Source organism: Phyllopteryx taeniolatus, chromosome 3 (assembly GCF_024500385.1).
Source record: "Phyllopteryx taeniolatus isolate TA_2022b chromosome 3, UOR_Ptae_1.2, whole genome shotgun sequence".
Taxonomy (NCBI): domain Eukaryota; kingdom Metazoa; phylum Chordata; class Actinopteri; order Syngnathiformes; family Syngnathidae; genus Phyllopteryx; species Phyllopteryx taeniolatus.
In genome coordinates, this window is record NC_084504.1 from 29,088,572 (window position 1) to 29,113,874 (window position 25,303).

General features: G+C 42.9%; 1 protein-coding gene and 1 long non-coding RNA gene across 2 annotated transcripts in view; both read left to right on the forward strand.

Annotated features, from left to right (window-relative positions):
* The window catches only part of arid3c (AT rich interactive domain 3C (BRIGHT-like)), a 91,688-nt gene extending 79,645 nt beyond the window's left edge, over nucleotides 1-12,043 (forward strand). Inside the window, exons 7-8 of the mRNA XM_061768333.1 lie at nucleotides 6,267-6,356; nucleotides 11,265-12,043. Of these exons, the coding sequence (XP_061624317.1) occupies nucleotides 6,267-6,356; nucleotides 11,265-11,446 (272 nt within the window). The 3' untranslated portion in view covers nucleotides 11,447-12,043. The remainder of the gene's footprint in view (nucleotides 1-6,266; nucleotides 6,357-11,264) is intronic.
* Nucleotides 12,044-23,186: 11,143 nt separating this feature from the next.
* On the forward strand, nucleotides 23,187-24,401 carry LOC133475462 (uncharacterized). Its single transcript, XR_009787858.1, has 2 exons — nucleotides 23,187-23,453; nucleotides 23,763-24,401. It is a non-coding gene; the product is annotated as an uncharacterized LOC133475462 (long non-coding RNA).
* The last annotated feature ends 902 nt before the right edge of the window (nucleotides 24,402-25,303 follow it).

Below are 25,303 nucleotides of genomic sequence, written 5' to 3' on the forward strand. Positions count from 1 at the left end.
AGGGGTGGGGGGATCAAGCCAAGAGAAATGTGAATACCTACCACTCACCCTATTACTATGTTTACCAGGTCACCAACGAGCAACCATTACCCCTGTACCGTGATCACGTGTGGTGGGGTGTCGTACATTAAAAGTTCTATTTTACAGAAAAGGTAGTAACAGCAATTTATTTTCATAGTTTTGCCCTAGCTCACCAAACTTACCAGGGACATTTATTCCCTAGTACATTAGTTCCTCGGAGAAAAAGTTACTGTGGCACATTGTTGTTTTGTGTTCATATATGTAATTCAGGCTGATGACTCGGCAGAATTAACTGCAGTACACCACACTATTTGTGGCAAGTTTGGAGATGCTAGCAGCTGCAGGAGCTAGCTCATCGACTTCTGGGTGAATTGTTGTCACATTGTCTGGAGACATCTGGGGCCACATGTACAAAAGGTGCGTACGCACAAAAACGTGGCGTACGTTCTTTTTCACGGCAAAGTTCAGATGTGCGGTGCCTCATGCCAACTGCATGGCAGGCGTACGCACGTCTCTACAGCTTTTGGTGCTTTGGCGACACTTAGAGGTGATGAGGGGAAACTGTTCTCATAAAGTTGCACATCAGAGACACATGAATAATTAGCACTGATGAACAATATTTGATTTCAACAATGTAATTTAGGCAAAGACTGAGAATTCATTTGTGAACCAGTGTATTTAATGAATCACGGATATTTGTGAGGACACCTATTAATTGATCAAGGCGATCATTTATGCCGCCTATTGCCCTCACAATCGCTTTGTGACTCCAGCAAGTGCTGGGTGGACTCCCGGAAGCTCACTTCCAGGTTCATTGGGCCCTGCCCCATCACATAGATCATCAACCCTGTCACCGTGAAGCTTAGGCTCCCTAAGTCGATGCGGGTCCACCCTGCTTTTCACGTCAGCCTGCTCAAGCCCGCCCGGGAGTCCCCTCTGGTACCGCCTTCCAGGCCCCCTCGTCGCCCCCGGTTCGTGGATGGGGGCCCTGTCTTCTCTGTGAGGCGGCTGTTGTCGTCTCGTCGGAGGTGGAGTGGGTTTCAATATCTGGTGGACTGGGAGCGCTACAGGCCTGAGGAACGTTCATGGGTGCCGTCTGCGTTTATCGTGGATGACTCGCTCATTCAGGACTTCCATGTTGCGCATCCAGGTGCTCCGGGGCCGTCTGGGGCCGGCTGTTAAGGGGGGGCGGTACTGTCATGGGTGTGTGTTCTGGTTTTTGTCTTCCCACTCTTTCACACACACAGTGAGGCAGACGCTCTAACCAGTCGGCCACCTAATGTGCTTCTATTTGAATTCCAAAGATTGATTACAAATACAATACATACAACATTTATGCATGAACCTTTATCTCACAGGGCTGAGTGTAGGTTACTGTATGAACACATTTGTTATGAGTTCTAAAAATACCTGGTATTAACCTTGTGGGGTGATCATAGTGAGCCATCACCCCTGAGAGAGCAGCGTCACCCACGATCGCAGCGATTCTCTCCTCGAATGGGTGAGGCCCTCCGCACCGGTTCTTCCGTCTGTTTTGGCCACACTTTGGCAGTGGGCAGCTGTCTTCCGCTTCACATCCACATTAATGTCTGACCACTTCTTTTTTAGTTCAGCGTGCGTGCGCTGTTCTGTCTCCACAGAATCGACAGCCACACACGCGCTGTCCCATTCGCTCCTCTTTCTCATGTTGTTGACGTCGGACGACAGCGTGCCAAAAGATTTTCTTGTGCGCCTCTACTTCATTGAGCAACTTCACATTCTAAAAATTTAGGTGCAGGGTTCATTTAAATATGATTTCCATATTTAAATGTGGGCGTGGAGAGCGAGAAGTCGGCTACTCCAACGTGTTGGCTCATTTCCCCGTTGATTGGAATGTACGAAGGAAATGTGCTTGGATTCATGGGTACGCACACATTCATACATCTGGATATTTTTGTGCGTACGACGTTTTCTGGATTTGGTTTTAGGAGGAAATCCACGCAAGTCACTGACCACCCAGGACCCAGCGAGGTCGCGAGCCCAACTAAAGCACCCCAACCATTCCCAAGGGGAGGGGCAAAGGCACCGGACCACTGCCCCCCACGCACAACCCCCCCCCACCCAGCGAGCCCCACCGCCCCGATCACCCCCGGAGAGCAAAGGGGCCCCAGCCATCAACAGGACTCAACGCAGGAGCCAGCAGCCACCCAAAAAAAAACAAAAAAAACAAACAAGAAAAATGGTCATAGCCCGCCAAAACGAGCCCAAGTTAAGCGCCCGTCGCCCCGGCCACCCCAAAGAGCCGCCTAAACCCAAATACCCCGGCCCACAGCCTCAACGCCTTCCAGCCCACCCCGATGAAGAGGCGGCGAAAACCAACAAAGAAGAACGCACACGAAGACACGGCCACACCCAACAGCGGCAAACAAAAGCGCGCGCCAACCCCGCCGAAAGCAATGACCAGCCGCCCCAGTGCAACACCCGGAACAAGACCATACCACACAAAGGAGGCCCCCACGACGCGCCCCGAGCCCCAGCCCACACCGCACAGAGCCAATCCAATCAAGCGAAACCACAAAACACGTCCGTGCCAACACAGAGACAGCCAACAAGGCATACGGCCGACCACACCCCCACACCAACGGTCCCCAGCGCCCACTCCAGTCCACAAACCAATGCAAGCGCCAACGACAGAAAGAAAAAAAGGAAAAATCACCAGCGCCGTGCGAAGCCCCCTCCTGTGCCAAACTGCCGAGCCCCAGCATGCACTGCCCAAAACAAGAGGCCACAAGCCCAAAACAGGAAGCCAAGACAAAACCCGCACACACAACCCCCGACGCCATGAAGCAGCCCCAAACCACCGCTTTGACAACGCTATATCCAAACCCCCGCCGAAACACCTACCAATGAATACCAAGTCAACTGGGCTACCCCCACACACACCGCCCCCCAGCCCACCGGTCCAACACCGATACTGGTCACAGAGAACCCCGAGTCAAATGCCCACCCCAGTCCACGCCGCGGGCTGCCAAGAAAATGAACGCCCACAACCCGGACACCCCCCATCCAAACCCTGCAAACTTTTTTTTTAAGTAAATTTTTTGAGGGGGGGACCTACCTCTGTTCTTTCCAGAAGCCGTGTATTTTCCCATTTATTCACAGATTTTTTATTTTTTTGGACGGAGCTGCCTTTTTTTATGGTAATTACATTGGGCATCAATTATTTATGGCTTTTCTCTATTCATGGTAGAGCCCAGTCCCTACCCTCCAAGAATAGTGGGGGTCCACTGTATCAAATATCTGAATAGTTGATGTTGGCTGATGCTATTACCTTTGATATTTGAATATACATGTAAAAAAAAAAAAAAAAATGCAATGACTGTGTCAAAAATTATTTTCCGATTTTCTTTTTTTCATTTTCAAATTTATTGAAAACTATGGTCATATTCATGGTTATTGATAGGACAAAACGAAGAGTAAAGGCCTTTTCACACTGAACATGGTTTTCTTGGTGTTCGCTACAGGGTAGCGCGCAAGACAGCGCCCCTGTTCAAGCTTGCCCATATTTGGAACTGCTTTTGTCACAGCCAACCAGGAAGTAACAGGGCTTTTCACGCTGGTTGGTCTACTCCAGTTAGCACTCTGAAACGAATGCGCCAGCCCCTCTCCTATTGGATGCAACTTCTGAGTTCACCGCGGCGCCGCTCTTGAATTGAACATTTTTCAATTTGAGAGCGTGTTGTGAGGTGGCCATTTGCCGTTTGACACAGCATTCTGTCCTTACGTACATACATACACAATGAATGGGTTTATTGACGCTGTGCATAGCTAAAGTGCAATGTGAAAAGGCCTTAAGGCAACAGTGTCAAACTCAAAGCTCACCCTGAACTGGTCGCCAGCCAATCGCAGGGCACATATACACAAACAACCAGTCGCACTCACATTCACACCTACGGGCAATTTAGAGTCTTCAATCAACCTACCACGCATGTTTTGGGGATATATATATATTAGGCTTTACACAATCAGGATTCTTTGGGCCGATCAGCGAGTTTAAAAAAAACGATAATCTATCACCGATCCGATCACCAGATGGAGCAATGTGTCTATTTAAAAGACCTGTTCATACACTGTATATACTTGTGTACTTAATAATATTATATTTACAATAACTAATGTATATTTGTTCATCTATTTATGCCAGTGAGACATAGTGACAGACCGAACAAATGAATGGTCGTCTTTTAGAAGGCAGGAAGTACATACAGTAATTAATGTATCCACTTTTTGTGACATTTTTGTTTGTTGGTGTGCCGTGAGATTTTTCAATTGTAAAAAATTTTCCTTGGCTCCATAAAGGTTGGAAATAACTGCTCTAGTCAGATCGTGTATTCTAATCAGTCAGGTCAAACCAACATTACAACATGACAGAAATAATGGGTGCTAACTTACTGTAATTAAATTACTTTATTGTAATTAAATTACTTCACCCACACCGAAATTTACAGCATGATTTGACAGAACGGCGGCATGTTTACGTACAACCGTTAGCGCTAGCACTAGCTTGCTAGGCTACAGAACGTTTTGTTGCCTGCTTGCGAGCCGTATCGTATTCAAAGTATGTGAACATACCTCAAGCAAGCCTTAAACGAACGTCCTCTCCTGTCCTCAGCACTGATGACCACCAACACACGTTTTTCCCCATTTTGTCCTTATAATACAGTCAGTGCGATCCACTCTTGTTGTCGTCACCACGGTAACGAGTGTATCCGGTCGCATTTGAGTTGACAAGATGAAGCCCAATGATCGTAAAAAAAACAGATGCGGTGGTATCGGAATACAAGATTGTATTGCAGTAGTCTGACATAGTGCAATGGTGAAAGAGCAAATTTGCATTATGTGTTGTAATTTTAAATGTTGTTGTCTCAGACGTCTTGTCTGTCCCACACAGTTTTTTTATTGGCCGTCGGATATTTACAGTACTACATCGAAAGACGCGCGACAAGGCTAAAAATAAACTAGCTTTTGGATTCAAATATACTGTGCAGGATGGCGACATGGAGTCAATGTCTTTTGCGGAGCCGATCAATGATGTCATTGATCGGATCGGCGAATTATGACATTAAAGCCGATCACCATAAAACACCGATACCGATCAGGCCAATAAAATCGGTGTAAAGTCTCTCTCTCTCTCTCTCTCTCTCTCTACATATATATATATAGTAAGAATAATTACAAGTACATTTAAAAAATGCTCATTTATTGATCATTACCTTGTGCAACCTGTCATTCCTTACTGAAAATGAGTGCAATTTTAACATTATGAATGCATACAAGTTCTGGCAGTGCATGAACCAAACATAAACCTAAAAGGGTTCTACCAAACCAACTTCTTTTGAACTTAAGCGGTTGACTGATATTTTGCAAAATTCAGTCTTAAAGTATTTCTACAGGAGGTATTCATTTGCACAGAACTCTATTCTTCACAGCGCAAGGTGGCACAGCATTTTAAAAGAAGTAGGCTTACTCTGCTCCTAAAACATCTTTTAGCTTTACAAGTGCATCAATCCTGAGTAACAACCGATTTCAGAATGTCATTGAAGTGGCCTATTTAAATGGTGGGTGGTCAGTGCAACCTCCAGTGGACAAAATTAGCAACAGCAGTTATTTTTATTGAAAGATTGTAGTTAATGAGTTCTCTATCCCTTCGGGCTGGATTAAGCCCCCTGATCGGCCGGTTCTGGCCCACGAGCCGTACTTTTGAAAGGCTTGATATAGAAGATAACATGTTAAAGCTGCAAAGGACGACATAAGACTGACCACCGTTTTTATTCCATGACCAGTTATTCCAGTATTGTTGTTCATACATCATATCAGTACACTTGTTTTCTGAGGACATCACTATTATCTCAGAAAAGAGAACACATTTTTTCCAGATCTACCAACTGTGTGTTGTGATTGGCTCAAAGATAGGTTGTTGCTATACCCGTATATGACGTATGAATGGAGAAATCTTCCTAAAATCAAAATTTAAAAGACTCGATGTTGCCATGCCATTAGAAATTGATTCATAAAGTTTCAGAAAGGAGCTCTTGAAATGTCTGTAAACTCTTGTGACAGTTGTTTCTCTCCAGAAGTCATTAATAAAGCTCTCCTCCTACTGTCAGTCTCTGCATTATCACCAATACTCCACAGTGCTCCTCTCGCTTCTTCTGTTCCCTTTTAAATGCTCATATTGAGTTTTCCTCTGCCTCCTCTCTTGACAGATGATAGACAAGAGACCGCATTGAACCTGTCTACCAACGGCATTAACAGCATCAACATGTCAATAGAAATAAATGGAGTTGTCTACACAGGTAAATAGAGGGGCCGCTTGCTGAAGAAATTGCAGGCAGGAAATTCAATAAGTTATAGCAGCACCCTGGTGCTTAGTCCTCTGCACAATTTGATGTCTTTGCAATAAAATCCATCGTAATGAAGTGGCAGTCCAATAGAATTAAAAGGTTAAATTTCTCAAAACTGGGCCCGTGGATTCAAGGTCGATGGGTATTATTGTCATTATTGTGTGTGTGTGTGTGTGTGTGTGTGTGCGTGCGCATGCGTGTGCGTGTGTGTCTAACCTAGGTAACTTGTGTCTTTGTGTCAGCAAACAAGCAAACACTCTGTTAATTGTCCCCCATATATGCAGCGGCTGAAATAAGTAGTTAACACGTCGGCATTTTTCTCAAATATATTTTCAAAGGTGCTATTGACAAACATTTCACCAGATGTTGGGTTGTTCCCATACATACAAAGAAAGTAGAACAAATAAGATCAGAAATTAAGTTGTGGGTAATAATGTGAAATGACACAGGGAAAAAGTATTGACACCAACTGGTATTTATTTAAGACTTTGTACAAAAGCTTTTGTTTGCAATGACAGCTTCAAGACACCTCCTGTGTGGCATTGCAAGCAGTCTTCAAATCTTGAAGATTCCGTGGACTTCTTTTATGGACCTTGAGTTTCAGTTCTTTCCGTAAATTTTCGATTGGATTCAAGTCAGGTGATTGGCTGTACCATGCTAACGGTTTTATTTTTTTTTTGTCTTTGAAACCAATTGAGAGTATGTTTTGGATCATTATCCTGCTGAAATGTCCACCCTCGTTTCGTTTTCACCATCCTCATAGATGGCAGCAGATTTTTGTCAAGAATATCTCGGTACATTTGCATTACATTTCATCCTTCCTTCAATAATGTGAAGTTTATCAGTACCATCTGCTGAAAAGCAGCCCCGCACCATCATGTTCCTGTCATTTCACAGTTTTACACACAACTTAATTTCTGATCTTATTTGATCTACATTCCTTGTATGTGTGGATTACTTGGGTTGTTCCCAACATCTGGTGAAATTTTCAGGTCAATAGCACCTTTGGAAGTATATTTAGTGAGAAAAACGGTGACGTGTTAAATACTTATTCCAGCCACTGTACCATATATCATGCTCTGCAAACTAATTTAGAGCAGCCTCATCCTCTTGTGTAAGCACAAATAATTTAGGATCAGCTTTTGAAAAAAACATCAAACACTTCTTTTGCTCAAGATTTACTCTTTTTACTCAAGTATTGATACTTCAGTCATTCATAGAAACAATAATAATAATTTTAACGATACTAACTTAAATTGGGAATTTGCTAATGACTTGACTGTCCAGTGAAAATGGCCTTTCTCATCACTTTTACCCTTGTTCCATTGAAGTCTTCATATGTGTCTATGTACGTAATGTACAGTAGATAAGTGTATCCGCCGCTGTCGGTGTGTCGGAAGTTGTCACGCAACAGGCAGAGTTCATGCTTTGATCGCGCACCGGGAAAACCATGGAACCACTCACATTAATCCAAGGCTTCAGAGTTTTTGTATCGATCAAGTACACGTGCACACTACAAATGTTGAACAACATTTCCCGAAATTTACAGTTGACAAATGACTGTCAAATAGATCAGAGGCGCACACATCGCCGCTGGCTAGCTTGTGACGTAACGCCGAGTCGCATGGCTTATATATTTTCTGTCGCTTCCAACGCTAATATCTAGGGATGGGAATTGATAAGATTTCTCCCATTCCAATTCCATTTTCGATACCGCTTCACGATTCTCTTATCGATTCTCAAATTCATAGTTTTGGGGCGAAAAAAAATCCAGGGGACTTTAAATAGATTTTTTTAAAAACAATGAATAAAATATCATTAAAAAAAACGCCCACATCAGGTTGGGCATTTTTTTGACCCGGGTCGATAGGACAGCGTGGAATTATTATATATCTGTAAAAGAACAGAGTCCACCTAGCTTGACGAGCATTCAGTCTTTTAGCCTTTCTGTGGTAGTGTAAATTCTTGTGATCAGTCCATACAATAAATGGGTGCTCAGCCCCCTCTAACCAGTGCCTTTACCCCTTTAATGAAGCCTAAACCGCAAGAAATTCCTGAAATTCTCCAACATCATAATTACGTTCTACTGCTGAGAACTTACGTGACAAATAGGCACATGGGTGGAGCTTGTCGTCATTGGCAGAGCATTGAGACAGGATGGCCCTCGTCCCTTGTTGGAGGCATCTACTCAAAACGAATTTTAGCAGAGGTTAAGGAATGTAGAGATGCCGCCACAGAGCTAAAATTTCTGATGACGCGTCTATAAATTTACAAAACCCAAGAATGGTTGAATTTGCTTCTTGCAACTGGGTGTCGGCCAATTATCCACAGGATTGACCTTAGGGTTCATCTTGATGTGACCTTGTTCAGTGATGAACCACAGGAACGAAACTGTTGTGACGTGAAAGTTGCATTTTTCGGCCTTTGCAAATAGCTGGTTGTTTAGTAGGCGTTTCAATACCTGTCTCACATGCTGGACGTGAATCTTCTTTTTGGTTCAACTTAGTGAAGATTTTAGCACCTTGCAACAGTTCGAAAGCTTCATTGATTCATTCATGGGAGGGTGGGGGTTGGGGGCGGTTACGTTCTTTATGGTGATGTCGTTGAATGGGCCGTAGTCAATGCAGGGACAAAGTGTTCCGTCTTTCTCATTAACAACTAAAAATCCTGCCCCAGCTGGAGAAGAAGAGGGTCGAATCAGCCCCAACTTTAAGGAAGACAAAATGTAATCGTTCATAGCTTTTCTCTCTGGTTCTGATATAGAGTAGAGCTGTCCTATGGAATGGGCGCCCCAGGTTGTAACTCAATCGCTGAACCTGCGGGGAGAAAGAGAGGTGGCTCGGGCCTTGTTAAACACTTCCTTCAAATCAAGATAACATTGAGGGACTTTACAGATCTCAAAAATGTTGATGTTGAATCGTGGGGTCACTGGATTCACTAATAATCATGGGCACACTTTGTTGGTGATCCGGAAAACAGATATTTTCACATTGTTCCCCCACTTCGGCACTTTACCCAACTTCCAGTCTATTTGTGGGTTATCCTGAAGAAGCCATGGAAAACCGAGGATGAGAGGATTTTGAGCCACGCGAAAAAGGTGAAAACTTATTCCGTGTGTCCTTCTGCCATTGTCATGGTTACTGACTCTGTCACATGGGTTACTTTAAACAATTGTTTGCCATCAAGAGCTCTAACAGTTAAGGTTTTCATCAAAAGGCTCCCTGGGATTCAGCTTGGCCCTTCCTAGCTAAATAGTTTCCCCCGGGGTCACAAGAGTGTTGTGTCTTTCCCAACAGTCAGTTCTTTGTATCGTATTCTGTCCCGGATTCTGTTATAGATCCGGGCTGCCATACTAATGACTGAATCTAGGTAAGAGGGAATGTCTAGAGGAGCAGAAAGTCCGTACAAAAAAGCATCTAATAATGCCATGTCATTTTACCCACTGTCAGCAGCAAGAGACGTAGTCAAACACATTGCATTTGCCAAGTCGGGACTTTCCTCCCTTCCGGGAGTGGTGTGGTCAAATTATTTTCTTAAAGGGTCACTAAAGAGTGGAAGGGAGTTGCAAATGTCTGACTTACGAAGCCCAGGCAGCTGCTCTTCCCGTCATGTGAGAGCTCATGAGTGCCACTTTGGATTGTTCCGTCGAGTACATGGCGGGTAGGTGACTGTAGCGCAGTCAACATTGCACCAAAAAGGCCTGCAGTCACCAGAATTTCTCTGGAGCAGCCAGACGGACTATCGCGGTGTGTTGGGCATGTAAAACCAAGCCGGCATCAAAAAAATTAAATAATTGCAAAATATGAATTTTTTTTTGTGTGTGTTTCTTTACCGTTATTGATCAAATTATATAAAATTATTTTTATTTTTTTTATCTCATGAAAAATGGTGTCATACACCATACGTGAAGCAAACAAAGACAGGGAGAAAACTAAAAGCAAACATTTGAGCAGTAGAGTTTTCTTGTGGACAGATTTTCACACCTTAGCTTTGGATCTATGCAGCTCCTGCAGTTCCCATGAGTCTCTTGAATGCTTCTCTGATCAATGCTTGGCTTCTCTCATCAATGCTCTCCTTGTCAGTTTAGGTAGATGGCCATTTCTTGGTAGGTAGCTGCGCCGTTGTCTTTCCATTTTCGGATGACGGATCGAACAGTGCTTTGTGAGATTTTCAAAGTTAGGGATACTTGTTCTTAATATACTGTAATATATTACTCTGCTTTATCCGTGACCTGTCTGGTGTGTTGCTTTGGCTTTACTATGCAGTTTAGTTATTTTTTTATAGCCACCGATTAAAATAAAAATTGTGTCAGTTGTTTCCAAAAGTAATTTTTTTTTTTTTTTTTTACCAAATAGTCTGAATCTAACCTTTAGACCGAAACAAAAAAATGAGAGAAACAGCATCAGTAACAATCATTAAAAAAGGTCATTTTGTTTATACTCTTCAAATTGTATGAAGCCATCTGGTAACCCTAAGAATGTCATTTCCCATAAACAAACTAAAACCAATGAAATATTCACATTTTAGAAACAACAAGGAGTCACTGATGGTGCAGTGGCGCACTCGCCTGACTTTGGTACGGGCAGCGTGGGTTCAGTTCCCACTCAGTGACGGTGTGAATGTGAGGTGCGAACAGTTGTCCGTGTCTATATGTGCCCTGCGACTGACTGGGGACCAGTTCAGGGTGTAGTCTGCCTTTTGCCCAAAGTCAGCTGGGATGGGCTCCAGCCCCCAGTGACCCTAACTAGGATAAGCGCTGTTGAAAATGAATGGATGGATGCATGGATAGAAACACCAATAACTGCTGTCATTGTTTCTAAAAAGATACTGTCAAGTGTAATCCTGATGTTTGCTCTCCAGGGGTCCTATTTGCTCGGCAGTCATGCATACCAGGAATGATGGGACATCGAGGGGGAGACAGCCAATGTACAACTCAGGGAAAGCCCAGTCCTATGCAGTTCCAGGCATCTTGCGCTTCCTCCTCTTCATCATCATCTTCTTCCTCAGCTCACGGGCACAGGAACTCTGTGTCTTCCCCCTGAATGTCCCTTCGCTCCTCTTCGACTCCTCCCCATTCTTCAGATTGCTGATTTACAAGCGCAACAAAATCAGTCTGTCAGAATTAAGAAAATCAGTTCAATCAGTTATTTCTGAAGGTTGGATTTTTTTGCACTGCAGGCAAATCTTTCAGTTCTACTGTTCATGCGTCATTTGCTAGTGATCAGAGTTGTGTCGACAATCAGCACTCCTTACAGACCTATCTGATTAGGTTGCTATAGTAACAACATAGGTGTCAGTATGCACGTCGTTTCCAAATATAAACCAAAAGTAAAAAAAATACCAATGGCTCTAACGCAAAATGATGACAATGGAGGCTAAACTCGTTTTTGCTTTTTTGGGGGGAACGTTGCGACTTTTGCCGCTTGCCATTCCTCATGCACACACTGTCTCTGCTTAGCTCTCACTAAAAAAAGTATTTGCCCTCTTCTCATATTCTTATTTTCTTGCATAGTTTCCCCATTAATGTTGAGGATAATCAAACAAATATAAATATTAGACAACGATAACCCAAGTAGCTAAATTTTGGTTTTAAATGATTTTATTTAGTAAGGGGGAAAAAAAATATTCCCCAAAGCTACCTTGCCCTGTGTGAAAAAGTAATTGGTCCCTAAACCTAGCAAGTGGTTGGGCCACCCTCAGCAGCAACAGCTGAAATCAAGCATTTTCCATCACTGGCAATGAGTCTTTCACATCTCTGCGATCACGCCGCAGCATTTCAGTAGAATTCAAGTCCGGACTTTGACTTGGCCACTCCAAGACCTTCATCCTGTTTTGTTAAGCCGTGCAGAAGTTTACTTGTTTCCGATTGTTATCGTGCTGCAGATCCCGAGTGCACTCAAGCTTGAGGTCACGAGCTGAGGGGCCATACACTCTCCCTCAGGATTTTCTGGTAAATAGCAGAATTGATTGTTTCATCAATCACAGCAAGTCACCCAGGTCCTGAGGAAGCAAGGCAGCCCCAGACCATCACAGCACTACCGCGATGTTTAACTGTTGGTATGATGTTCTTTTTCTGAAATGCTGTGTTACATTTATGCCAGATGTAACGAGATACACACTTTCTGATTACTTCAACTTTCAGTCTCACAGAATATTCTCTCAAAAGTCTTGAGAATCATTCTTCTTTCTTCTTTTTTTTGTTGTTGTTGTTGTTTGCGCAAAAGTTATTCCTTTCGGTCAGCAGTAGTTTTTCGCCTCGGAACTCTGCCATGAATGCCATTTTTGCCCAGTCTCTTTTTTATTGTTGAGCTATGAGCACTGACCTTAACTGGGGCAAGGGAGGCCTGCAGTTTTATAGATGTTGTCCCGGGTTCCTTTGTGACCTCCTGGATGAGTCGTCGCTGTGCTTTAGGGGTAAATTTTGTAGGCCGGCCACTCCTGGGAAGGTTCAGCAGTTTTCCATGTTTTCTCCATTCGTGGATTATAGGTTTCACCCCGGTTCGCTAGAGTCCTACAGCTTTAGAAATGGCCCTTTCCGGACTGCTAATGTCAATTACTTGATTTCTCATCTGTACGTGAATTTCTTTGGCGCTTGGGATTTGTAATTTTTTTTGGCAGGTTTTGGCCGACCTTATTTTGTCATACAGGTCCTATTTAAGTGAGTACTTGACTGAACAGGTCTGGAGATAATCAGGCTTGGGTGTGGTCAGTGAAAATGAACTCACTTTAAGCTTTTACTTGGAGGAAGGTAACAGAAGACTTTTTTGCGCACAAGCCAAAGTCCAAGGCGGCAAAACAACTAACCCTTAGCAAGAAGCCAAAGTTGAACCTGTTGTACGCTTCATATCATTAACATAATTGCCCACATCAATTTGAACTTACTGTACAATATTTCTTGCTAAAAATGTATTTTCTTATTTTTCAAAATGCTCAATTGTGCTGTTAGGCTACCTCAGACGGTCCCAAGAAGCATCAAATTTAATGTGAACCAAAGAATGAATGGTCAATCTGGAACAATCTTTGAAGAGTAGAAAGAGATAAAGTGTCTATTTCAGCTATTTCAGATGTTCCACTGAATAGCTGATGAAAATCATATTTATTATGGATATAAATACCCAAAAACAGATTTATTGTGGTGTACCCACACATAAGCAGCCGTAGCCCAAAGCAGATGCATCTTCAGTGTAGTTTTCTGTTCAGTTTACCACTCTCTTCTATTAGCCACGTGTACAAAACCCACAATGTTAGGTACACTTGGACAGTACAAAACATTACAAAAATTCTGCTTTTACAGCAAAATAATGCTCCGTTTTAAAACATAAGACGAGATAGTCATTTAACAATGTTTATTATTGTGATTGTAGTTTTCAGTAACTGTAACTATACATATAATGTATAATATTTTCGTTTTGTCTAATGAATCTATAAATGGCAACCAAAACATAAGTATTGCTTATGTAAGTATCAAAACTACAATCATAAAAATAGATATAGAAATACTACAAACGACTAATTCTTGGAGGGAAATTAAGAATTTCATCTAAATACAGGTTTTGTGGTCAAAATGATGAAAGTAAACCACACGGGCCTTTTTTGAGCGGCTTGAAGTCCACAAATAGAACATACCCTACTTTAAGGTTTCTACTCATTACCGGATACATTTTTACAACTTTTGAAACGTCATCTTAACAGGTACAAGTATGAAACAAATGCAGTATAACATAACTTCCTCAGTTATCTGTGAGAGTCAACTACAAATTCAGTTGACACTGAGTGACATGAACAACGCTACTGTTGAGCCGATGAACATGCCGGTTAAATAGTAGCGACAACGCTGCCGAGACATCGATGTAGGTGATTACTGAGAAGAAAACGGCTATGAGAGGAGCGGCTGCTTCATCGTTAATATGTTTTTAATTCGATTTTTTGGAGACATTTGCCGATCAGGAACCAAGGAAGTGACAGCAGGATCTAAAAGTAATCAGTTGTGCAGTGGAAGAGAACAAAGGTTGTGTGTGTGTGGTAAGGCACTTGTGTATAACATCTGAAAAGTACTAGTTCTTTCTCTCTTTGCTTTTATTTATCAAACTAATTATGTCTTTTGTGAAGCGTAATCGTAACAATGAAGGCTATATAAAGTAGTCTTTTTATTTATACACTGATCTTATTTATTGTTACACTGTACAATATGCATTCTGCACTCAACACCGACATTTGAAAAAAACATTTTTTCCCACAGTATGTGTTAAATCATAGTCAGGTATAAATACATTATATAACTCGTGAATTTCATTTATTGTTCTTGCAAAAAATTAACGTAAAAATGTTTTGTGTTTTTCCTGGATAGATCACTGGATTTTCTTTCAAATCCATTTTGTATGGTTCTACCAAAAAAGGGAATACTTATTGACAAGCTACCTCATTTGCTATATATAGACTGTGCCCACGTACCTCAGAATCAGAATCAGAATCAGAATCATCTTTATTTGCCAAGTATGTCCAAAACACACAAGGAATTTGTCTCCTGTACATGTACATAACATTAATTGGTATTGTAATGTATTTGTGGTGGAACGGTGAGCGACTGGTTAGAGCGTCTGCCTCACAGTTGTGAGGACCGGGGTTCAAATCCCGGCCCCGCCTGTGTGGACTTTGCATGTTCTCCCCGTGCCTGGGTGGGGTTTCCGGTTTCCTCCCACATCCCAAAAACATGCATGGTAGGTTGATTGAAGACTCTAAATTGCCCATAGGTGTGAATGTGAGTGCGAATGGTTGTTTGTTTGTATGTGCCCTGCGATTGGCTGGCAACCAGTTCAGGGTGAACCCCGCCTCCTGCCCGAAGATAGCTGGGATAGGCTCCAGCACTCCCGTGACCCTAGTGAGGAGTAGCGGTAAAGAAAATGGATGGATGGATGTATTTGGGTAAACTCACAAAGCTTTTCAGTGAAAGTTGAATGTAACACTATTTAAACAGTCAGTTCTTTTCACATTAGATTCTGCGCACAAAAGAACATACTTTTTCTAATACAGTCGAAGCAAGTCCTCATGATTATGAGGCATTGTCATGTAATCTCATCAATAATGGTTAAGATACTTTAAAAAAAAAATCAAATTAAGCAGTTGTTTTTAGCCCACCTTGGTTTTATATGGGTTAATGTCTCCCATGCTGAAACAGCCACACTAAAAGTCCTATTTTCAAAATGTTATTGATGAGTTATAATTTCAGGTATTCATAGTAAAGGCAATCCTTATTGCAAGAGAAAAGGGTTTTGGCCCATTGAAATACACTTCTTTTTATGAGAGTCAGGACAAAAGTGCACGACGGTAAAGACAAACAGCTTCGTAAAAATCGTGTGAGTTCCACAATTTATGTGTTCCCTTTAAACTCTGCGGATACAAGTGCATAAATGATTCTAACGACTCATTAAACAGATTACACTCGTTTATATAATCGTAATAAAGGTAAAGACATGCAATAGTTCTGACAATTTTACAAATGGTATTTGCTGTCTGCTATTGTGTGAAGGCAAAATGGCTGCCTCATCCTGACACTTCAGCTCACAGATCCCTCTGGTGTATTGCAAGAAGATAATGAGGCTCTCTCCAGTGGCATTAACAGTAAAGACAGCGGGAGTGACAAAGAAGGAGCGTTTGTCGAAGAACCAAAGAAAGGAACTTTTCATTAGCAAGAGGATAAAAGTCCTATATATCCAAAAATGGAATTTGCATCTTCAGAAAACACGGTACATGGTTGATTATCAAAAGGAAATTCAGTGGACCATGTCTGTACTGTTATTGATCTCATTTTATGAAAATGAAGAGGACAGCACCTTACAACAACAATGCCAACAATACATACATTTGTTATCTGTCCTGAAGAGAGTCCATGGTTGAAGAAGGCTTTGTGACTCCTGCCAGAAATGATGCATACATTGTCATGTGATGTATTTGTCAACCGTACTTACTGCTATTGTTACAAGAACTTACTGTAAATATGCAAAGCTGTGAGATGAGTCGGCAAGGCATTGGGATGAGATGACTTTGTATGTACATTCTCAAATGAACCGGGCAGGCTGAAAACGCACACATGCAACAACTTATTTACTCAAGCACTGTTACCTCATGCTTCCATTTATTGTTAACATAAACACAAGACAGAAATACAGTGAATGAAATATTCACACAATAAGGAAACAGTATCAGGTACTAATGAGAGTTCCGGAGTTTGGCCATGGATAATCTGCCAGTACCGCAGGAACAATTGACACAAGTGCACAACATAAATGAGTAAACAGCAACAGATTTGTTAGAAAATCTTCAGTTTCCTTTCAGAATTTTCTATGGCACACTATGTCAATGTGCCTCGAAAAAAAAAATCATTTTTTAAATTAATTTTATATTGCAATGTGGCAATTGTGAGATTTCAAACACAGGTAAGTCAAGCCATCATCAAAATTCTAAAAATGGTTCTTGTGTTCACTGAGAAATGGATGAAAAAACACAGGTGTACCCATGTGTAGCTGAGCATATTCTTACTCTCCAAGTACAGTCGTTTCATTTTCCTCTGCACCATCACTAGGATGAACAAGCAGTGACGATAAAGCTTTCAATACATTTTTCATTTGCTCATGCGCAGTCCACTAATGCACACAAGATTGTGACATGCCTCAGTCAATTAATCAATTAGGATTTGGGGCTAGACCGCTAAATTCCCACTGAATCTTATTTCTTCAGTTTACTTATTTAAAATATTTTTGAGAATGCAATGCTTCCAACTTTGTGGGAGCGGTAAGGTAGAAAGCCCAGAACTACAACAAAAGACCATAATGGTATAGGTGGATGAGTTTGTTGTGGAAAGACAAACTACTGGCCTACACAGAGTCCAGACCGGAAGCTCATCAAACACATTTGGGATCATCTTCAACAGTGTGAGTCGAGCTTTTCATCCAACATGACGTCTGACCTCAAATATGTTATTGTGAATAAATAGACGAAAGAAACTCCCACAATCAAATGGCAAGATGTCCCCATACTTATATATGTAATTTTCGTGTGTACTGTATTGGTTTTGCAAGATTCTGTAACTATTTTCTGTGTTGATGTCATATCTAACAGTGTGATTAATAGTTCTTTTTTTTTAACCTGTCCTGTTCAGCTGCATGGCCTTGCAGAATGGTGGATCTGTATGCTTTTGTGCTGGAACAGTTTCGCTGTGCAACAGGCGGGTTTGAAATACTCCCTCTGCTTATTTTTAAATTTTGTTATTATTCTGATGTTTGTTGAAAATGCAGCCAGACAGAAAAGGGTTTTCGGGGACAGACAGAGGGATAGAGTGGACAAGGGGACCAGGGGTGAGAACCACAGCAGCACAATAGTGAGACAGTCTAGTACACAAGTAACATTGCAACAGTCATTTGTCGACTGGGGAAGTGGGGGACACTCGGTGAGGACATGCAATAACTAACCAAGAGAACAAGATAAGAGAGGACAGAAAAGGGCAGGACAGGATGTGGGAAAATGAGCAAGACAGTGCTATTGACGAGTGGTGCGGTGGGATTCTATTTTAGTATCTAAATACCTGTAAGAACCTGTGAGTTGATATGTTAGTATGACCTGTGTTGTTGTTGGTGATCCCAGCACAAGTAATTAAAGCCTATAGTGTGTCTATCGAACTTATTAGTGAATGAACACCATATCACATGCATGTTAGTCAACTAGTGTACGGAGTTGCTGAGCCAGCACATTGAGGAAGGGTGAGCCCCTCCCACCCACAAGGGGGGTGGGCTGAGTCAGCAAGCCCGTCCAGTAGGGGACCCAGCCAGAGGGACGCCACTGACCCCCCAGGACCCGACCGAAGCGCCCCGACCAGTCCCAAAGGGAGGGGCACGGGCACCACTGCCACCCCACCGCCACCAACACCCAGCGAGCTGCCCTGCCGCCACCGCCCCCGGAGAGCATGGGGTCCCCACCCACCAACAGGGCCCAACGCAGGAGCCAGCAGCCACCCAAAAACGGTCATAGTCCGCCAAAACAAGTAAGGATGGGCGAGGGCGCCAAGAGCGAGGAGAGGAAGGCGGGGCCAAAGGGGGTAGCCAACCCCCACCCCTCCGTGGCCCGACAACCGGAGGGGGGGAAGGCCCCAAGAGTCAAGCCAAGAGAAATGTGAAAAACCGACACCCACACTATCACTATTGTTACCAGGTCCCCAACTGGGAACCATTATCCCTATCCCGTGATTGTGTGTGGTGGGGTGTATGATGCATTAACAACTATCGCCACAATTCCTGCTGCGTGTTCGCTGTTTTTCCAATGAAAGGTAACCAAAGAATGAATTGACACTCGTTGCAATTTGATCCGTATTTATGTTCCAGAGTTCAGTCTCACACACACACACACACACACAATGAATATAAGTGTAGCGGACACGCCATGAAAGGATGACACCCAGCACCCCAGTCTCTGGCGACCGCCACTCTTCCCGCCGAGATAGACAACCACGGAGTGGCGAGACTGAACTTCACATACAGACGCTAAGTGAATCACAAGCTGGGAGCATCAAAAGCAAGCCACAGATATCTGCTGTTGGACGCCGACGCTAAGTGAATTCCCAGCACCCTGAGCATCAAAGCAGAGACAAAAGATACCGACTTTGCAACAGAAGGCTAAACTAATTAACTTCCACCAGCCAGCCCACAGACCCTCACCAACGAAGGTGTCTCCACACCGCTGCGCCGGTGACACTTTGCCAGTCAAGCCGGAGAATGGACGGTGTGCTCGCGACACCCACAGGCGACGGAACGCCACTGCAGACGCGGGTTCATGAACCACAGTCGTTACCGGACTTGACTGGATCTAATATTTTAAGAACTTTACATGAACGCCATGAGTGACTGTATTTCTGCAAACTTGAATGTCTGATGTTGAATCTGTTGTCAACTGAACCAGATGAAATGTTTCACTCCACACCACACAAATGCCACAATGAAAATATCGTGTTCTCAACAATCACAAAACATTTGAAACGTTCGTTACATGTATTAAAGAGGATGAGCATGGGACAATGCAAAGCGGGAAAATGCGGGAAAATTTAAGCGTTATCTTAAATCCAATCATTAATATTTTATTCCACTGGTTTTAAACCACGATATAATCCTGAAAAGGAAGGAGGGAGGGGCTAAACCACCCCCTTTCTGTCTCGCTCTGGCCATTAAAGGGCTCTTGTCTCACCCGACCAACTTGCCGAAGACTGGCCCAGCCAGGACGCCCACTTCACCACGAGGTGGCGAGGACACATCGGACCATCCCCGACTGCAGAGCATCCTGCAAAGCGCTCCGAGCTACCCTTTTTGGGGGCCTGAGCTCACCCCGAGGGGGACGGAAGCAGGCACAACGCGCCTGCTCTGAAAGTCTTGCGAGCATAGACACCCACGCTCTGGCCGTCCTGCCTGGGAACGTTTTGGGCTTTTTAAAAACTTTTTCTTCTTCCTTTCCGCCAAATCCACCTGTTCCCCGTGCAAACCGGGCCGGCTGAACACTCGGAAGCTTGACCTGCCTGTCTCAATCATGTTCAAGACACATAAGTCCAACATTGCGGTCTACTAAAAGTACAGATTAGTGCGTATTTGGGTTTAAATTAACAGGAACAGGAATCCCCACCTATATGCATTCATTACACGCTCATTCTACCAATCTCGCATCACAAGTCAGCTTCCTTTGCCAATGTTCATCTGTACTTTGTTTTGTGTTTTTCTGTAATGCTTCCCTGTAGATTCCCCATGTTAGATCATTAAATTTTTCATTAAATTCATTACCTGCATTGGTGTGTGTGTTTGGGTTTGAGGAACGAAACCTCTGGCCTTCTAGAATTTCAGAAAGTGTAGCAACCTTCAGATTACGAGACTGATAAAAGGTTTCTCGTCACTTTTGTGACGCGGTGCCCCCTTAATAGATAAAATAGTTTGATTTATAATTTAAGGTCCTCTTTTCCGATGAAAGTAAAGTGTGCCTTTCATTTGGTAATCAATGTTTGGAGGAAGACTGGTGAAGAACAGAACGGAGGCTGCTCGAGGTCCAGTGTGAAATATCCAGAGTCAGTCATGATTTTGGGTACAATGTCCAGTGCAGTTGTTGGTAAACTGTGCTTTCTTAAATCCAAGGTCACCGCAACAGTCTACCAGAATGTTTTAGAGGACTTCATGATTCCTTCTGCTGAAGATCTGTATGGAGATGCAGATTTCATCTTCCAGCAGGACCTGGCCCCTGCCCATACTGCCAGAGACACCATCAAATTGTGCATAATTTAGAGGAAAATGATGAGTTGGAAGATAAGCAGTGTTGAGGATAAGCGGCTTAGAAAATGGATAGATGGATGGACCTTTGGCAGCAATCACAGCCTCAAGTCTTCTTGGCTATGTCTCTACGAGCTTGGCACACCTATTTTGGGGCATTTTCTCCCATTCTTCTCTGCAGATCCTCTCAAGGTCAGTCAGGTTGGATGATGGAGCATCCATTTTTAGGTCTTTCCAGACATGTTTGATTGGATTCAAGTCCGGCCTCTGGTTGGGCCACTCAAGGACATTCAGAGGCTGCTCCTGACGCCACTCCTTTGTTATCTTGGCTGTGTGCTTTGGGTCATTGTCGTGTTGGAAAGTGAATCGACGCCCTAGTCTGAGTTCCAGAGCACTCTGGAGCAAGTTCTCTTGAAGAATTTCTCTATGTATGGCAGCTGTCATCTTACCCTCTATGGTTTCTGGAGCAGAAAAACAGCCCCACAGCATGGTGCTGCCACCACCATGCTTCACAGTAGGGATGGTGTTAGCCAGGTGATGAGAAGTGCCTCTTCTTCTCCAGATATGACGCTTGCAATTCAGGCCAAAAGGCTCTGTTTCGGTTTCATCAGACCAGAGCATTTTAATTCGGCAGGTCTGAGAATCGTTAAGGTGCCTTTTGGCAAACTCCAAGCGGACAGCCATGTGCCTTTTAGTGAGAAATGGCTTCCGTCTAGCCACTCTACCATAAAGGCCTGATTGGTGGAGTGCGTTCGCAACGGTTGACCTTCTGGATGGTTCTCCTATCTCCGCAAGGTAACACTGGAGCTCTGCCTTAGTGACCAAAGGGTTCTCGTTCACCTCTATGACCAATGCCCTTCTTCCCAGGTTACTCAGCTTGGTCGGACGGCCAGATCTAGAAAGGGTCCTGGTGCTTCCAAACTTCTTCCATTTACGAATAATCGAGACCACAGTGCTTTTCGGGACCTTTAATGCTGCTGAAATTCTTTTGTATCGTTCCCTAGATTTGTCCATTGACACAATCCAGTCTTGGAGGTCTGCAGACAATTCCTTAGATTTCATTGTTTGGTTTCTGCTCTGATATGCAGTGCCAACTATGTGACCTTAAATAGACAGGTGTGTGCCATTCCAAACGATTACTCCAAAAATGTGGTCTGTTACTCCAAAAATGTGGTCCGGTGACATCATAAGAAATTACTTTTTATATTTATTATTGTATATTTATGTTCACAAGAACCAGAGCTTAATATCCTTTTGATATTAAAATATGCTTCTTATGCTCAGGCAACAGATGTTCATCATTAACAAACTGCAGCGTTTGGGAACATGAGGCAAGTCAATAACAAAGACACTTGATTCAGTCACGGTGCATGTCATCTGTAGACCAATTTTCAGCCTTTGTTTTAGTAATGACTAATAAAACAGACAAAACACAAACAAAACTAAAATGCACACGACTAACTATAATATCAAAAAAAGGTGAAATATTTATAAACTGAGCCGTCTGGGGCAATGACGTCACGTGACGTGTTGCACGTTTTCCGCACATAGTCAACTCACGTGTACCCAAGCTGCCAGCGGCGCAAACACAATGGACGGTGACGAAGTATTGGCATACTCAAGCTGGAAATACAGTCACTACTTCGAGTTTCTCTAAAGAGGACAATACTAAGGTTCGTTGTACACTATACGCGCGCACTATGCGTCTGCTCTAAGTTAAATTCGAAGAAGGACAAGGACTTCACTGTGGAGACACGCAGGATGACCTAGACCTCTGCAAGTCTCCTCATGACTCCCACAACGCGACTGGAGCAAGGAATTCATTGATGACTGTTGAACAATGGAACATGGTCACTTCCTCCTCATTAATGGAACATGATCACCCCCGCAGAGGTGATTAAAGACACTGACAGTTGGACTCCTCGTGATGGTGTACCCTGTGGCGGAAGTGGAGAATAAAAGAACATTGAAGAAATCTCACATTTGCACCAAACACAAACCTTCATGAATATTCTAAATGCACACCTTGATTTATGTGTCATTAATGTGTTGATTCTACAGGTCTGACGATAAGACTACTTGAGAAGAACTGTACGTCTGGGTTTTAAGCCAAAATGTACGAAATTATGTTTTATTGAATAATAAGTTGATTTGCCAGAACTAAAGTTGCAACAATCATTTTGTATGCTTGATCTCTGTGTGTGACAGTTTCAAAGCTGGGAATCGTTTATTTGAAAATGCGCTGAGTTTCAACCCGTGCTTAGGGCGCGACTCACACATACTGAATGAAATTTAACATGGAAACCCGAGTCAATGGGTGTGGTCTCCTTCTCCATCTCAGGAGCACAAAAGCCTCGACATCCCTTCGTCTCTCTCTCTCACTCTCTCTCTCTCTCTCTCTCTCTCTCTCTCTCTCTCTCTCTCTCTCTCTCTCTCTCTCTCTCTCTCTCCTTCTCTCTCCCTCCAGTGAGCCTGCTGCTCAGCTCATGCCCTCTCCTTTGGCTCTGGACAAACCGCCCACCCCCATTTTTTATTTATTTTTTGTCACCACGAACGACTCCCTGGTGAGGTGTTCCGGGCACGTCCCACCAGGAGGAGACCCCGGGAACAACCCAGGACACGCTGGAGAGACTACATCCTTCGGCTGGCCTGGGAACGCCTCGGGATTCCCCCGGAAGAGCTGGATGAAGTGGCTGGGGAGAGGGAAGTCTGGGCGTCCCTGCTAAAGCTACTGCCCCCGCGACCCGACCTCGGATAAGCGGTAGAAAATGGATGGATGGATGAATGGATGGATAGTCATTTCAAACTGCTCTAAATTGCTAGAGGACTTTGCATCATTTGCATAATTGTCCCAAGAAAAAAAAAATGCATTCCCATTACCGGTAACCTTTCATTGCTCAGTGACTCTCCTTACTGTGTTTTTATGTTTTTATGTATTATGTAAAAGTATTTTCTGTCAAATGGCTGTCTGTTGTTGTACTAGAGCGGCTGCAACTACCGGAGACAAATTCCTTGTGTGTTTTTAACATACTTGGCAAACAAAGATGATTCTGATTCTGATCTCTTGCAGGTCATGGAACAGGCCTGTAATGACATAGGTGTGGAGGTATGCCAAGTATGGATCCGACATACCAGGAGTTATTTGCCACGTTTCCTAGCCAGGGAGAATGTGGCCTGTGCTGTGGATGAAATCCTGTGGCCTGACCCAGCAGGCCGAGCTGATGCTGTAGATGAATAATTATAGTAGATACTGAATGCACTTTTGTAGTTGTGATTCTTGTCTGTTTTTTTTCACTAGTGCTGTACAGGGTTTTTGTGGTTTTTTTTGTAAAACACAATCCTATCGTTATCCTACTAAGATTATTCCTGTCGCTTTATGATCTGATCAGTGTGTTTTCTTTTTTTCTATGTTGTGTGTTGTGTTGTCTGTTCAGTGGGGTTTTTCATTTTGAATGACTTTTGTGGAAATAGTTTGGTTTCGCAAGAAGAGTCAGGTATTGGTGAATTTAGCTTGAATTTTTGGATTTGTGTTTAAGGTATTGAGGAAATGGGTGGAGGTTTCAAGCAATGTGTTTTAACAATTGAGAAAAATTGTAAAAAAAAAAAATAAATCAATCAGAGGATGAACATCAAATAAATGATATGCCAACAGAGTCGGTATACGTTGGAATACTTATGTGCGAAAATAAAAATGATGTAAAAAAAACAAGTTATTGGATAGCATTGGGGAAATGTAGAAAAAGGAACTGCACATCATATATACTGTAAATGCTCGAACTATTCCATGTCAGGCTACCTCTTCTTTTATTTGATTTCCAAAACTTTAAAAACAATGCGACAAGCAGCATCTCACAGCAGTCCCACTTAACTTCATGCTGTGTCAAGAGGTCTGAATCTAGCCTGCTGTGAGTATGCTTCATTGTGTACTGTATCTACCAACTGGGGCATTTCTTTCTAAACCAATGTTGACATTTTTCTGACTCCGTGCTCACAGTTAACTCCTCCACGATCACAGCAGATTGATGCGTGGTTGCCTTTATTGTAGTGTTATTGATTAGTATGGAGCTCATCAGTGGTGCATAAAATTAACAGTGTTATAGTGGAATGGATTTCTGTTGGCCCTTGACAAGATAACCCATTATTGGATGACTGCTCCTAATTAGTTTTTGTTTATTCAGAAATATAATTAAGCATTGGTTCCAATGACAAGACAATTAGTGGCAAATAGGTGTAGCACTATAGACGGTCACTAATCTTTGCTGCTTAAAGGTGTCGCGATTATGTATGAAATAAGAATTGCGCTTAATTTAGAAGGAAACGATGAGTTGGAAGCGGCGCCTGCGTCACTTCCGGGTTATCGTGATTTTAAATTACAGCGTTATAAATCAAGATATTTGATATATATGAGGGGCACCACGTCATATTTTTACAAGTTTAACTTTAGATGAAATGACAACAAATCTTTTTAATCAGTTTCTTATCAGAAGGTGGCTACACTTTAGAACTTTGAGTTCTAGCCTTTCCAGAGGTTTTGTTCCAAACCCAGTCACACAAAACAATGATGCAAGGGGTGAATTTTATCGAAAATGTAATAATAAAAAGGGGTTTCTA